At 35.6% G+C, this 17589-nt stretch overlaps 1 protein-coding gene across 1 annotated transcript; it reads right to left on the bottom strand.

Annotated features, from left to right (window-relative positions):
- Positions 1 to 9304: 9304 nt before the first annotated feature.
- On the bottom strand, positions 9305 to 10717 carry CLUP02_11007 (pectinesterase; the record flags this gene model as incomplete). Its single annotated transcript, XM_049289978.1, has 3 exons — positions 9305 to 9496; positions 9677 to 10041; positions 10099 to 10717. 3 exons carry the CDS (start codon positions 10715 to 10717, stop codon positions 9305 to 9307), a joined length of 1176 nt encoding a protein of 391 aa, XP_049147123.1.
- Between the last annotated feature and the right edge of the window lie 6872 nt (positions 10718 to 17589).

Genomic DNA, 17589 nt, shown 5'->3' with positions numbered 1-17589 from the left:
CAGGAAAGACTACAGGGGGGTGTCTGCCCAACAGACAACAGAGTCCGCTTCGCTGACAAAGGCATCCGTCATCAAGTCGAGTTCGCTGAGTCCGTCGAGATGGCCCAGTTTTGCTATAGCCCTGACTCAAATGGCGATGTATGGTCGAGAACACGCAACGCCCGACTTATCATGAGCAATAATATCGTTGTCTAAGATGGTTTCTGAGAATTGCTGAACTACAAGCCGTCCTAACGTTGCGACTGCAGGAACATATCGCGAGTTCGCCTGCCTTCATTCTGATGTGCGCGACTTTAATGGGTGAGCCTGTGCTGTCGCCGATTATTGTATTCAACTATGCCATGAACTTGACCTCTGACCCGAAGTTTTCCTCGTGGAGGAGGCTGGTGACAACAATTCTGATGCGACATTGGAATCCATTGTGGCAAATGAAGTCAGATATGCGGTGACGGACGATTACGGAAAGAATATCCACCTCGAGAGCCTAATAGCCGGGCAGCCCTCAATAGCGACATAGCTATTCGTCCTTCTATTGATTTTCACCGAAATTCTGGAGACATAAAAGCGAATACATACTACGAACGCTACTTTGAGGTTCAAGGAGTTGGACTATCGGATTAGAAGTCCAATTCGACCGCGGCATACAGCCGACTGCGCAGGGGCTAATTAGGGGCCCTATTTACGATTATTATAGCTAGCCTAACCTACGGTTAGAACCTCCTTTTTATACCTACTACGTAGATATTTATATAGTTTAATTAATCTCTTTATTAACTACGGTTCGAACTAACTACCCTATAATAGGGATATTAATACTAATTAGTAATTAAATTCTATTATTATAGATTAGTAAGGTATCTCGCTACGTAAAAGAGACGACTTCTTAATACCGCACGGAATAAGAGATTCGTACTAATTAACTTTATAGAAGTAGACGAAAAAGGGGGCGATTCTTAAATACTATACGGAATTAAGTAATTATAGCCCTTTATTACTTACGAAAGGTCGACGTTTATTATATTAAACTATATTAATTAATAAAACTACTTAAGCGACTAGCCTTTTACCATCGCCCCGAGTAGCTTTTTTATTAAACGATTTTTTTATAGCCGGCCTGTGATTAGAAATTAACTAGTTAAATTAATAAAAGTATAATATAAAAAAGTACCGCGCGATCGAAGAAGGGGATCTTTAAATATAAATATTCTTATTTAGTAGCGAAGGTAACCCTATAGGAGTTATTAAGCTAAGAGATTTATAGTATATAGGAAAGTTTATTATTACGAGGACCTTACGAGTACGACTTTAAGCCCGCGATTTAAATAACCTCCTCGTAGCTCCCTTAACTACCCCCTAAGTATTACTTAGGAATATAATATAAGGAACGGTTTAATAAAAGAGGAGGGGATTTAGAAGTCCTAATAGTATCGAGCTAAGAGTATTACGGATCTTAGAGATTAACTTAAGAAGAAGGTAGCTACCCTAAAGTAGTCCTACGACCTCCCGCTAGAGTTACTATTAGCCTAAGAAAAAGCTAAAAAAACGAGGATCTAAGGGGAAAAAAAAAGAATCCTCTAAAGGGCCGCTAAAGGGCTTCTTTTTTATACTAGCTCCTGGCGCGAGATTACTAATTTCGAGAAATTAACTAAAAAAGCTATTTAGAAATTATAAAGAGTACGAGGCTTAGGAAGCTAGAAGTATATAGGATAACGAAAATTAATAACTGGTAAAGATCCCGAGACTAATTACTATATTCTTTTATAGTAATATAAACGTCTACTATTATTATTATTAAAAGAAACTACTAAAACCTACCCTTTTTTATTAAATAAAAAGGAAGATCTTAGTAAGTACGATAGTTAGTAATTTAGAAAAGTAGTAATAATTACTAAAAATAATAAAAACGAGAGTAGTAGCGAGATAGTAAGAGGAAGCGGGAATCTTTTAGACCCCGATAAATTCGTTAAGTAGTAAAAGCACGGATTTATTATAACTAGCGCGCGGATTAGATATATCTTTATTAAAATTAAATACGCTAGTAATTACTAATACGGGCATAAGCTAGAGCACGACCCTTAGTAAGTTAGGGTAAAAAAGAAAAGGACGAAACCCGATCCTAAATAGAATCCTAATCCTTTATAAATAAGTAAATATTAACCCGGATTATTAGGGGACGTGGATATATAGAATTACGAATTAGCCTAACGGTAAGTAAATAAACGCAGTATTAATCTATTTAACTAAGGTTTATAAGAAAAGGGGGCTATAGGAGTAACCCCTATTTTACGAGATTATAAACGACCTTAGTTACTAGCTAGACGAATAGTTCGCGAGCATAAGCCTAGGAATTATAAAAGTAGTTAATAAATTCCTCTACGGGCGAGGGGTATTACTAGCGTAATTATAATCGTAAGAGCTATACGAAATACTAATAATAATAATTATAAAAGAGGAATTCGTATTATAAAACTAGGCATAGGTTAATAGAGCGTATAATCGCTTTAACGAATTTAAAAAAAAGGTAAACGACTGAGATTTCCTCTTTATAATTACTAATAAAAATCTATCGTTATAAAAAGATATACTAGGGTAAAATATAGTACTAGAAGTACGATAATCGATAATTCTGTCTATTTCGATTTATAACTTATTACCGCTATTAATACGAAATTCGGCGCCGATTAGTTAATAAAAAAAGAAGTAAACGACCCGAAGTTATTAATAATACGTAGTAATACAGGGTTCGTATATAAATACTAAAAATCTAATAGCGAATACGAGGTAATTTATAAACTTTAAAAAGATCTTTTTAAAAGAGAAATTATACTTTGGGGGGAAGTATAAGGTCTTATAAAAAACCTTAACGATATTTTATAATTATTACGAAAAAGTCGGAATTAGGGAATACTAGTACTATTTGGTAATTAATATCGTACTCGTAAGTAAAGCCTCTAATTACTACTACAAAGTAGTATATAATCTTAATTAAAACGACTTTCTTAGTATAATTAACGTAATCCGAAGCCGCTTTAAGACTTATAATAAGAACCTAGAGCTCCTATTTAAGCTACGAGCGATTTCTTTATATCTATAACTAGGATAATAGAGGGTAAATTACGAATAAAGATCCTTAAAGAGCTTATTAATTAAATCGATAAGCTAGCGAAAACCTAGCTAAATAAGGGGATAAACGAGTAAAAAGTCGGATATTTTTATATTATAGTCTAGCGTATACTAAAAGTAAAAATCACCCTATACTAAGTACTTAAAGACTACGAGACGCTCTGCTCGAGGCTAAGATCTAGCTTTAATATTAAAGCGAGAACACTATACTAAACCTATTTCTAAGCATACGACGGCCCTTATTAATAATATTAAGTCGATCGAACGTATAATAAGAAGGGAAAAGAGGCTAGATACGGTAATCGCTAATAAAGAGGCCTAGATTCGTTAAATAAGTAGAGATTTAACTTACGAGTAGGGTAATAAAAGAAGTAATACTATATTTATAAAAAGGATAAATATTAATTAAGTAACTACTTTAAAAAAGAGCGTACTAAATCGTACGAATAATATAAAAAGTTGTTACGAAAGTAACTTTGTTTACCTTATTATTCGCCTTATTATCAATATTACGTAAGCAAACTATATACCATATTAATCTACGATTTCTATAGATTATTATAGGTGTTGATTATGTAAGCAATACTGCTTATATAAGCTTACGTGAGCAATGGAAAGTACTGGAAGGTAACTGAATAATCTCGAATTTACTCGAGGCGGAATTACGTACTACGATTACGCATTCACTTACGTATACGCTTATTAATTATATCATAATTAATAAGCAATGGAATATTCTAGTAGGAGGTTTTTATACCTATATGTAGGCGTGTATTTGCCTACCTAGACCTTTCGTTAAGTAAGCAACTTCTCATATAGTAATTCAACTATATTACTCTCTTTACTACAAAAACCTCTTTTATATACGCTTATATCCCCTATATTCATATATTCTTGCTTCTATATGAATATTCACTTTTTATATTCTTTATAAGAATATCCCGCATTACCTCGTTAAAGCTATACGTGCTAGAAAAGTCGAGGGTAATAGATAGTAAAACTAGCCCTTATTAGTTTAACTAATTCCTTATTATATATAAGGGCAAATCTGGGGGCACGGAACTTAGTAATAGTAGCTAAAGTAGTAGCCTAAAGCATATACCCCTTATAGGAGATTTAGAAAATAAAAAAGATCTTACCCCCTATACTAACAAATTAGATTATAACGAAATCGACGATATTAATTACTCTTTTTTTACCCCGTTAGCCTCTAGAGGATATACGAGGCTAAACGAATAAAAGGTAGTAAAAGCTCTTAATAAATAAGCTTTTATTTATAAATAGTAAGGGAAGGTCCCTTAGATAATAGATATAGAGGCGGCTAAAAGGGCGAATTTAATAAGGCCAAAGCCCATTCTCTTAATAATTAAAAAAAAGACGCTATCTTTTTTAATATCTAAAAAAAAAGAACATAGTACTAAGTAAATCTAAGAGTAGCTAGAGGGGTCCTTTTTATATTACTTAGATCCCTCGAATACTAAGCTTATATAAGTATTTTACGCGAGCGAAAGGTACGGCCTAGACGGTTTTTATAAGATTATCCTAAACACTAGGGTATTATAATAGTTAATTAAAAAAAAAGAGTAATTCTAAGTACTATAAAAGATCGCGCTAGTAACGCTTAATATATTAATAATAAGTATTATAAAGATTAGTTTCGGCCTAAGTAAGGAAATCGTCGCCCTAGGTATAATAAAAGTAAAGATATACTTCGGAACGATAACTTTCTATATTTTACTTGTTAATACCCTATTTCTCCTATATCTAAAAGATATAAATCGACTAGGTATTATATTCGATAATACGAGGAATAGAATCTTCAGTAATAAGCACTTCGAAATAGTCGAACGACGATAGGGGTATGCGTTTATAAAGCTTACTAATAATATAAAATTAATTAATTACTTAATAGAAAATAAGCTTAGAAAACTATACTAAAGATTTGGGTACCCGTTAGTTACGAGGCTATATAACCTTTTAAAGTAATTAGGTAATAATAATATCGAAATAGGGGCGCTAGAGTAGTTAATAAAAGTATATTACTAATACTAAATAAATACGTAGAGCCCACGTAGATTTAAATTTAAATTGCGTAATAAGCTTAACATTAACTAAGAAATCGTCGTTAATATTTTTTACTTAAATAGTCGGCTAGTACTATATATAATCGACGTAGCTATATCTTTCTAAATAAAGCAATTCCTCCGGGATTTATAAGTAAAAATAGTATGGGCAGCCTTACGAAAAAGCTAGATCGATATATACTAGGGACCGTTAGATAGTATTAGAACCGACGCTAGTACTAGTTTTAAATTAGTAAAATTTAAGGATAATACGACGGCCTACGGTATATAGCTAAAAGTCGTACCCGTTAAAGCGCACTATAGTATTAAAAAGGTAAAAAGGGTATACTAATAATTAAAAAGGGCGTTTAGAATTATTAAAAAGGAAAATCCGGATTCTATTAATAACAAATGCCTTTAGATAGTACTTAAATACTAAAACGATACTATAGGGCCTAATGGACTTATATTAACGCTATTAGTATTTAGAATATATTTAAAAACGACCTTAGCCTTGCTATTATTACTAAGCGTAAGCTAACGAGCCCGAGTAGTTAAAAAAGTAATACGGGCACTGCGCGAGGTAAGTATAAAAAAGTAAGTTAATAAAGTAATTACTACGCGCAATAGGCCTAATATAGGGGATAATTTAAATATATTACTAAATTCGGATATACGAGTATAGCGCAAAATTACTTAATAATAAGCTAAGCTATATAAGTTTATTTCTATTAACGAGCGCTTTTATATAGTTACGAGAGATCGTAATTAGCTACTCGAAGTGTTAATTATAGTAGTTAGACCGTACTATATAGATCTTAATAAGGTAATTTCTAACTTATAAGAAGAAAAAGAGCTAGGGGAAACTACATAACCCGCAGTAGAGATATAGGAAATTATCTTTAATAAAATCGTCGTAGTAGTACTAATAGACGACGAGGAAGAGGAAATTATTAAAAGGGTACTAATACTACTAGCGAGACGTCGTAAAAGATTACGACGGTAAGCCTTAACGCGGTAATTTATTATTAGCGACGAGGTAATTAATACTTTTTATATAGTAAAAGAGAAAGCTAATTTCGAGCTAGTGGTTAAACTACGTAAAAAAGGCGTAATTATAATTATTAAAAAGCCGTATAAGGGATTAGATCTTATCGAAATAGATACTTTTTGCGATCGAGGGGTCTATCGATTTATCTTATACGACCTAGAAAAATATATAAACCTCTATATATTTAAATTACGAATAGTTCGTAAGATTAAAGGGAAAGGAACACCCCAGCCGTACGAAAAGTCTAGATACGTAATTTAAGGGTACGGCGACGTTAAAAAAGTAACGCTACTTATATAATCGCCTATTATATAGCACTATAGTTAACGATTAATAATAATAATAATAGTATTACTACAGAAGAAGGGATACGAGATTTAGAGCCGTAATATTACCTAGGCCTATACTTAATCAGCCACAGGGCTCATAAGGAAAATCCTAGCCTATTTACTAAAGGAAATGGCTAGTAAGTACTTAAAAAGTACGATTATTAAAGTGCTTAAGCCACTATATAAGCTCGCAAAATCGGGTACTTATTAGTAAGCTATTTACTACGATTTTTATATTAATTAACTATTAATATTTACCTCTATATACGACCCGTGCTTATTAGTTACGGAGCACGAAGGTAACTAATTTAGGATCGTTAGAATATAAACTAACGATATATTAAGCCTATCCGATATTAACTTTATAAAAAAGGAGGATAAGGAGCTCTAGAAAGCGGGCTTTATAACAAAGCTAAAAGAGGTCCTTATAATAAATACCCCCTTAGTATTTAATAGCGGGATTTTTATAATTAACGGGGAAAACGTCGTTTTTTAATAAAAGGGGTAGGGCGAGAAGATTAACCTCGTTAATCCGAACGTAATTAATATTAAAAAGCGGTATAAGGCTAAGCTCGTACGAGGGGTATATATTATAAGTATTTATTAGCCCGAGGTAATTTTTAACTATACTAGGGTAGCGTAGGCTATAAATCTAATTAAATAAAACGTCGAGGTACTTAATAAGCGGCTTAAATAGTAATAAACAAATCTCGATCGAGGTCTCCTTTATTACTTAATCGACCTTATGATTAATAAGCTCTACGTCTTTATTAATAGGTTATTTACGAATAATAACGACCTTACTTCGTAATTAGGGTATATTATTATCCTAGTTAACGAGAGTATAAGCGAGAGCGAATTTACTATATACGGTAATATAATCTATTACTCGTTAACTAAAAGTAAGCGGGTAATAAGAAGTATACTAGTATCGGAGGTTTATAGTATAATTAACGGCGTTAACGTCTTTTATATAATTTTAATAACGCTAAAGAAGATTACTAATCGAATTAGCCTTTTACTTATTCTAATAGTTATTTATACCGATTCTTATTCGCTATACGAATACCTCGTTAAATTAGGAACGACGAAAGAAAAGAGGCTTATAATTAATATTATAGCCCTTAGGTAATTATATAAAAGGCGCGAAATACTTAAGATCTATTAGATTAATAATAAAGATAACCTCGTAGACGCTTTTATAAAAGTAGTACTAAATAAGGGATTAGAGTAATTCGTAAGTAGTAAAAAAGTTATTATATAAATAGAGGGATAGGTTATATAAAAAGAGTAAAGAAAAGGGGGAAAAGGAGACGACTTAGTAAACGGGCTCGAGGTCGAATTATACCTCTAACTATAGTAATTAAATTAATAAAAAAAAGAGAAAGTTAGTATCGGATTAGAAGTCTAATTCGACTGCGGTATATAGCCGACTACGTAGGGGCTAATTAGGGGCCCTATTTATAATTATCGTAGCTAGCTTAACCTACGGTTAGAACCTCCTTTTTATACCTACTACGTAGATATTTATATAGTTTAATTAATCTCTTCGTTAACTACGGTTCGAACTAACTACCCTATAATAGGGATACTAACAAAAGCACGCAGGTTTCATCCAAGGCATTCTCAGAGATGGTAGCTGGATTTCTAGATTTCTATGGCGAGAAAGGGAGCCATCCGGAGATTCAGAGATGCCCAAGGTGCTTGAGTGCAATGTTGAGAGAAGATCTGATAGCACGTATAATTGTGAGGAGGAAATCGATCCGGGTGGTTTCCTCAACGAACCCATGCAGCAGCGAATGGGGGCGTAGAGATTTGTTTAAGCGCAACGGACGAGGCAAACAATGCCATGCAATTAGGTTTTATGTACTTTCCTCATTGAGAGGCTTTGGATTGGCGTCAAGGAAGTCCACCGACCCCAAGAGGCCCTTTGGTCAAGGGATTCGAGGACTTCCCCTCAAGTAGAATTGTCGCTATATGCTCATCCGAGGAAATAGAGAAGCAAAAGATTGAAAGGTTTGGTCGTCAAACTAGATTCCTAGACCATACTCTGGAACATCGAAAGGCAGCCGTCGCAACTTGAGTGGCCTGATCCTCAAATGAAGTGTATTCGTTCTCCTATAAGTATCACATACAAGACTGAGTCGTAACTAAATGTCAAGACTGGTCACGGAACAAGGGCCAGGACTAGCACTGGTAAAAATATAATAACGCCAGAGGTGAAGGATTCAGCTTGTAAACATAGACAGCGTATGCTGACGAAGACGGCGATATGCTCGCCGCGATGCTATTCGAAAATTCGCGACAAAGCGATTCTGCATGAAACTCGAGCAGCGCTGGTGCAAATTGTCAGTCATTTGTTTCGATTAAGCTAACTTGGATCATTGAGCAGTCTTTCTCATCTGCAACACCAGACTTAGCTCGGCTTCGCAACAGGCCTGGGCCCTGGCCAATTTGTTGAAGCTTTGATTCCGAGATTGAGTTTAATATGTGGTGTAACTTATGGCGTGTTTGTCCTCTTTCTCAGAACAAGGAGCTTCTGAACTCCGTCGGGAAGAAATGAAATCAATATTGCGAACAGGCAGAATTTTCTTTTGGCATGGGCAGTCGTCAACCAAGTCACGTAACGCCAGCTGAACATAGCGCTTGGCACGGGGACAGATGTTGCGCGGCCCAGGCCCTTTTTCTTCTCTCACCCGTCCGTTTGTACCTGAAACTAAGCCTCAATTTCCAATGTTTCACCACGGGCCATAACTAGCAGGGGCAGTCCACGATGGGCAGAAAAGAAGCTCAATCTTTTCTCGCGGGATTTTGGGGCAGTGGACGCGTAGTAACTCGTTTTTGAGTTTGCTGTTTCTGTCGGTGAACAGCGCCAGCGATCGCGGGGACGAGTCAGTGCACGCTGCATCACGGATGCCGAGGGAACCATGCTACAAGCGGAAGTGAAGTTACACTGGGACAATATACGACATAAGAGGTAGATATTCACAAAAGTTCCAATCGGAACTGGAGGATATATTCGGTGGAAGAATATGTACGAAGAAAATGAGTATGGTCCTGCCCAGCAACCCAAAGCATTTCCAGCCCAGGGAATCCTGATCACCCCTTACATGTAAGCGGAGTCGTAGTAAGCCGCGCTGGTGTAGCTGCTGCCCAGAATGCTGGCGGGAGTGACGGCAGCGCTCAACTTCTTGGAGAAGCTGGCGCGAGTGCCCTGGGGATCCGATGCCGGTGTTCTGGTACTCTCCGAACAGAACGTTGGCGGTGCGAGGGTCGCCGTCGTTCCATTGCTTCCAGCCCGCGGAGTTGATGACGCCGGTCATGGAGGTCTTCTGGAAGACAACCTGGGCATACTGGCCCCAGGGACGGCCAAGGTAGTAGGCGCCATCGGCGACGGTTTTTCCGGAGGCGGCGGCGATGCTGCAGCTGTTGAAGACGTATTCGGACTTATCGGACGAGCTGGCACGGCCGTTGGCTATTATTTTTTATTAGCGTCTTGTCACTTGATATCGGTGTGGAGCTGGTTTCTTACCAGTGACATAGCCGAGAGAAGCAGCCACAACGCGAAGATCGCACTTCTCAAACCAGGCCATGGCCTTCTGACCGAAGATGAAGTCCGTAGCACCCTGGATGAGGCACTTGGAGTAAAGCTGGTTACCCTGCTGGGCAAGAAGGGTATCCCGGAACCCGGTGAAAGCGCTGGCGTAGAATGCGCTGTCAGAGTAGGCGCTGAGAGCCACGGCCTGACTGCCCTTGCCGTAAGTGTTGGCTACGTTGACGTTGTAGAGCTTGAAGTTCTTGGCCTTGATGCGGAGGGTGGCGCTGCCGTCATTATCGAGGCCGTCAGCCTGGCTCTTCTTGGCGGTGATGGTCACCTTGTTGCCGGCGTAGCTGCTCGTATCGGCCGTGTATCCGTAGATGGTGAGCTGAGCCGTCCGCGCGGGGACGAGGACCTGCTCGCTGTAGGTGCCTTGGTCAATGAAGATGCATTGCTTGGCGGAGTCGGTGGTGGAAAGGGCGTCGACGGCCTTCTGGATGGTGCTGTATTGGCCACCAGACTTCTTGACAGTCAAGCATCCAGAAGGTGCGGAGGTGCGGCTGGCTGCCAGAGCCGCCGTGACGAAGGTAAGAGCGGTAAGAAAGGACTTCATGGTGTCGAGTAAAAAGAAGAAGAATGGAAAAGAATGTGGTCTTGGTTCGTCCCAAGGTTGGCCTAAGAGTAGATCATCCGGACTGGCAACTATAGAGCGGCTTGGCTCACCCTTATGTACTTCAATCAAGAGGCCCACAAGGCTTCTAGTGCCGACGGGCTGGATGCGAAAGTTCAGAGCCACGAGAGCTTCGTCTTCCCTCCCTTCTCCGCGTGTTCAGCTAGATGCTGGGCTCCTGGAGTAGCCCAGGCATGATTGGTGGAGACGGCCATCGGCAGACAGGAGGTGCTCCGTAGATTAAACCCGATTAAACAACCAATCCCGAGCTTTTGAACTTTAACAAGGATAGACTGCTAGCTGGGGTGCACCCCGCAGCGGCAGTCCGCGGCCACAAGGGGTTCATTACTCTGGAACCGAGCCTTCTAGACCGGCCTCATCCTGTTGGCGGATTAATTTACCGATGACCCCATCTTGTACCGCCACGGAGGTTGACTGTGCAGTTCGCCAAAGCGTTGACGGTGGAGATCATGAAATTTGCGGGGTGGTCAGCCCAGCAATGGACAAAGAGGTTCAGTGATCCGAGAGCGATTTCGGCTTGGTATCGTTTCTAGAACAGTGCTCGCTGCAACGCAGGGGACCGACGAGTCAGATTGTCGGGATGAGCCCAGAGCGTCGTAGCATCTTCATCCCACCAGGGGAGATAGGGGTTGTGTGGATCGTCTAATGTGAAGCTGACGAAACATTTGGGCTTTTAAACTACATACTAGAGAAAGCTTGGCCGAACGAAAGCACTAAAATTTCCCTTGTGTTTCTGCTGTCGTCACCTATAATCGGCATCGGCTCCGATTTATGGCCTTTTCGTCCTTCGCCAAAACCTTGCTAAACTAAACAGAGAGTGGGAGAATTTTGACGCTATTTATGCGTATTTGCGACTCTCGAGGGTGGGGACAGTAGTTGAAATCGACCGAGTGACAGTCGATTGGCCCTCCACGCCTCCGTGCCGCCTAGGTCTACTTTACTCATCGATATTTTGTCTTCGTGATGGGCTTTGAAAACCCGCTCTGCGGAGGTATCCATCAACATGAAGCTACATAGTGGCTGAGCGCTTGGCATTGTGTTGGAAAAGCAAAGAGTGATCAAATCGGACCTGGTAATTGTTTGCATCAAGTGACACAGCTCAAACGGGCAAGATAGTTGGGACTTATGAGGACCATACGCGGCCGATGTAACTATTAGGCTCAGATGCGACTGTAGTCTCCTCTGATCATCCAAATACTTGCTGGCTCCCTTCCACCAATCAAGTTAATTGACATGGAGAACACGGCCGGCAGTGATACGTTACGGCAAGCTGCAATGGTGGTCGTCAGACGGGTTTCTACAGAACTAAAAGACCGAGACCTTCTAGGCCTTTGAGTTACCAATTATTACATAAAATACTGCCCCCATACAGTGACTGCAAACATGCTTCCTTGTGTCGTATTGACAAACTCGCACGTAACACAGCCGCCATCTATCTGGGACCAACAACTAGCAAATACTGAATGTCCCTACAGCTAAGCACTCCATTCCGGGTCAATGCGACTTCGTGAAGGAGATGCTTCCACAGTCATCATGGAAAATGCGACTCCTCGATGTTTTTGCTCAGCAATCCCATCCAGCCTGGGAAACTTTCGAGTTGCATGCACTCTGGGGCGCAGCAGGCCCAGGGGTTGCGGGTATCTCGGCCTCAAAAATTCCACGCTACCGGACAATCGGCAAAGCTTAGAGTCTAAGAAGACCCCAATTCCGGTCGTATTGCTCAATTGATTGTTGAAGGACTTTTAGCAAGTTTCACGTCATATTTGCACTTGAGGGTTCTCAGGCCATAAGTTCACGCGACATGGATGATTTGCTGCCGACACCCGATTGATATTGAGTGAGACGAAAATGTCGAGCTCGACTTCATTTTAACCACTCATGGTTTTCTAAGATGACGAAATTTAATTAATTTATACCGCAAAGATTCCTCGCATGTTGTGTTCTTCCGGATGTTAGTGGTAAGTCACTCGGAGTATGAAGAACTCAGCATGCAGGCGCTTAGAGAGTCAGTCTCTGAAACCAAATAAGCCGTTGTAAGCTTTCTCTGCATAGATACTTCGTAGGGACTCGAATCTAAAAAGCGAACAGTCTTGTATACTTGTTTCACCTGCCGAGTGGAAGTATGATACTGCTCGGAGTAGCTGCGCTATTCTCTGGATAAGTAGGTCTATCAAGTCCAACTTGCAAAAGTACCTGGCTCGAGTGAAGCGAATTTACCTACAAATGAAATTTCTTCCCGCGTCTTAACTTTTATTAATCATGTATCCATGAAAGACGTAGGCTCTGCAATTTCCAGTTGTTTACGATTAGAAAACTGTCGTAGCGCCGCATGCGGCGCTGCCCACTACTGCCGTACGATACTGCCTACCGCGAGACGACTGCCCGTCTCGTACAGTATTAAGACACGACCCCTAATGGGTCGCGCACCTAGAGGAATCAAGCCACTATCTGCTAAATTGTCTTCCACTTAAATCCTCGCTTTGTAGCAGAAATCCTTCATAGCGATGCCAACGCTACAGGCGTAAATAGCACGGAAGACCTTAATGGACGGACGAAGTCGCAGCATCGAGTATCCAATTTTACAATCCGGTTATCCTTACCTTACGATACCGATTGCCGTAACCTAGAGTGAAGCTTTCTTCAAGATACGTGATCATGTTCAAGACTTGCCCATGGGTGGCGGGCTTGATATATTTAACATTAGCAGTAAATGTTAATAAGTATATAACACAGGGAAGAAGCTTATAGAGGCTAACTACTATTGGGGTCTAAAAAATAAATTACTAAAATCTACCCTTTTTTTAAGGTATATTATTAGCGCTCTATATATACTTAAGCTACTCCTTTATTACTTAGTCCCCCTTTTTATACTCCCTAAGCTATTTTTTAATTAATAAGGCTTAATTAATAAGGTTTAATAAAGTACTCCCTCCCCTAAGCTTCGTTCTAAAGCTTATTTATAGTTTATATATATTATATTAATCCCTTATTTAAGAAGTTTTTAAATATATAATATAAGGGCGGGTATAAATAGCGCTTATTAGCCCGAGTATAGACCCCTTATTTTAAATAATAGCCCTATAATTTAATACTTAAGTTACTTTTACTTATAGGCTGTCCTTATAACCGCTAGTACTTAAGTAGTCGTTACCCTATTTTTATTTATTAATACTAACCCCTTTCTAAGCTACTATAATTCCGAATTCTTTTTCTTTTTTTTATTTATAATTATCCCTTTTATATATAATCTCTTATTTTTATTAATATTTATGCTACTCTCTCGTTACGTAAATATTATAATTAACGAATATTTCTTAAATCCCTATTCTTATATACTTCCCGCGCTTATATAAATCTTTTTTAAAGTCGTTCCGTAGTTATTACTAACTCGTTTTAATATAAATATAGCTCCTAATCGTAGCGTCGTTATTATTAATAATAAAACGGTTATTAACGCTATGGGTACGCTTAGTAATAATAATAGTAATAATCTATTTAAAAAGCCTAATATCCCCTTTACTTTTTTTAACCTCGTACGTATATTACTATTTATACGCTACTTATACTAATTATTATAAACTCTTATTAAAATAAAAAAAAACGCTAAGAAGATCGGAGTCGGCTAAGTACGCCCGCTCCCCTACCCCGTTTATATTATATATAAAGCGCTTAATTTAAAAACTAAGTATTATAATTAATTAAATTAGTAATTTATAGCCCCTAGTTCGCTCCTTTATTTAATACTTTTTTAAAATCTAATATATATTATATAAAATATACTATATAGAACTATTCTTATAAAAATATAATAAGCGTTTAGCGCTATTACTATTTTATTACTTTTTTCAAATATTATATTAATAATATCTTAGGTCCCTAAGTCCGCGGAATTTATAATACGAACCCTTTAGAGTACTATACTTATTTTAAATAACGACGTTTACGATTTAAAAGTTTATTACTCTATTATCGCTCTATTATTATTATTACTTAGGTCGCTAATATTATTTTATAGCTTTAATAAATTTACTAAATTATTATTAATAATACGTAAAGGGCACTTAAGCGTATTAATAAAAAAGCCTACTTAACCCCTATTATTAATAATAATAATAATAAAATAACTATAAGCTCCTCTTACGCTACGTCTTCGTTTTATAATAATATAATAATCGTACTATTTTATATTATTTATAATAAAATACGCTACTTAAATAATATTTTAGCTAATATATAGTCGCCCTACCTACTCTCCGTATTCGTAACTAATTATTTATAAATTTATTAATAATAAAAAGATTATTTCTTTTATAATAACTTTAAAAAAAATAGCTAGGGCGGCCCTTTTACGTATAAGGGTAGTCTTTTTATAAATAAAAGTAGTCTTCTTACGTATTATAAAAATTAAAAAAACGGTTTATAATTAGCGTATTTATACTACTTAATTATAGCTATATAACCCCCTTTTTTTTTTTTAATAACTAATTCGCTATGTTATTAAGCTTATTAAGAGCTAGGGCGTACTATTTAATTAAAACTCGTTTTTTATATATACTAATTAACGTTACGTTTTTAATATACTTAGCTAGTTCCTATATATCTTCGTTATTATTATATCCTTTTTACTAAATTAAGTATTATTACCTCTTTTTTAGCTTTTTATATTATATAATATTTTCTATTTTATAAAATAGCTCCCCGTTTATATCCTTAATAAGTAAGGGCTTCCGAGGGGCTTCTTTATAATATTAATACGGCTTAAGTAAGGATATATAAAATATATTATATATTTTATATTATGTCAATATGTTTAGTTAATAAATAACCCCCGCTATTCTAACTATTAATTTAATTTTAAATAAGCCTAAATACTTATTAACTAATTTCTAATTAAGATGCTACTTCTTAATATTTTTTTAATAATAATACTTAATTATTTATTTTATATAATATATTTATCTTAGCTTTATTAGCTTATTATTTATATATCTTATATACTTTTTATATAAAAAGTCGTAAAGCTTTTTAATTAGCTCGTAATTAGGCCGTATACTCCTTAGCTAAAATATTCTATATACTATCTCGAGTCCTTATTAAGATCGATATAAAGTACGTAAATAAAAACCCGAGTAAGGCCTTAATAAGCGCTTTATAGATTACTAAGTACTAAGCGTTATTATATATAAACTTAGCTAAATAAAAACGCTATACTTAATTTAATTAGTCCTAAGTATAAAAATAATAAAAATACTATTTTAAGTATTAGTTCTACTATTCTATTTAACTATTTATTTATAAGTAAAACGTAGTACTAAAACGCCTTTTTATTACTAAGAAGTAATAAAAATAAATTTAAAACTTATTTAGAAATAATAACCTCTTATTAAAAACGATCCCTTTAAGTATTCTAAACTTAATAAAAATCTTTATAAATAAGAGGTTTATAAATCCCTAGGTTATAAAAATCGTCCTTATAATAATATAAACGCTATATTTTATAAATTAGTTTATTATAATAAGTACTACGTCGTAGGGGCGCCTCCCGATTAGCGTAGTTAATATAAATAAGCTTATAATAAAGTTTAATAATATCTCTTATTATAGCCTAACCGGGGTAAGTAAAGGGCGTAATAAGTTATATAATTTATAATAATAAAGCTTCGTTCGCTAATATACTATATAAATATTAATATAACTTTTTATATCCCTACTTATTTTATTTTAATAATAGTAGCGTTTTAGTAATATTATTATTTATTTTATATTATAATATCCCGCTATAAGCGTATTATAATATATTTTAATAACCTTCTTTTTTAGCCTCCTATATAGTAATATATAAGTATAGCTATTATAATATAATAGCCCTTTTGAGTTATATACTTAGTTTTATTATTATTTCTTTTTAATTAAATAAGGCCGTTAGTTTTTTTTAATTTACTACTTATCCTTTATAAAAGCGTCTTTTTATTAAGTAGCCCGTAATTAACTTATTATTAATAACTCCTCTTTATTAAATACTATTTTAAATACTCTTATTATATTAAAGTTTTATAAAACGAGTAGTTTATAATTTATAGTTTTAATAATAAGTTTAAATAGCTCTTTAAGTATTATATTATAACTCTAATACCCTAAGCTCGTAGTCCCGTTATACCTCTCGAAATACTCCTTAGACTTTTTTAAACTAGAGCTCTTAACCTCTTTTACTTACTTCTCTATATTATTATTAATTCCGTTTTTAAAATACTTATTATTATTTTTATTTAAAAGCCACTCTTACGGCTCGTTCTTATATACTTTATTATTATAATTTTAAAGGATTTTTATAAGTTTTTAATATTATAAAAGTCTTTTCTTATTTTTAATAATAGCTCTTTTACTCTATTATTATTATTACTTTTATTTTAATTAGGTTTTCATAATAGTTTATTTATTAAGTTCTTTATACTTAGTTTAAACTTAATTTTAATATTAAACGCTACGAGTTTATTTAGTTAGTATAGCTATTTCCCGTTTAGCCTCTTTTTTATATTTAAGAACTATAAGTTAAAATAATTTATAAATACTACGACTTAATCTCGGTTATAAACAAAGTAATATTATTAGTTTTTTAATACGTTTATAATAGCTAATAACTCCGTATTTCTTATACTATAATAGCTCTCTAGATTTATTAATTTCCTTAATTTATAAATAATTAAGTACTAATTATCCTTAAATAATTACGTAATTATTAAGCTAATAACTCGAGCTAAAGCGTCTATTTATAACTATATAAATAGGGTAGGGTT

This window comes from Colletotrichum lupini, chromosome 5 (genome assembly GCF_023278565.1).
Source record: "Colletotrichum lupini chromosome 5, complete sequence".
NCBI classification, from domain to species: Eukaryota; Fungi; Ascomycota; class Sordariomycetes; order Glomerellales; family Glomerellaceae; genus Colletotrichum; species Colletotrichum lupini.
This window is presented reverse-complemented; position numbering and strand designations above follow the sequence as displayed.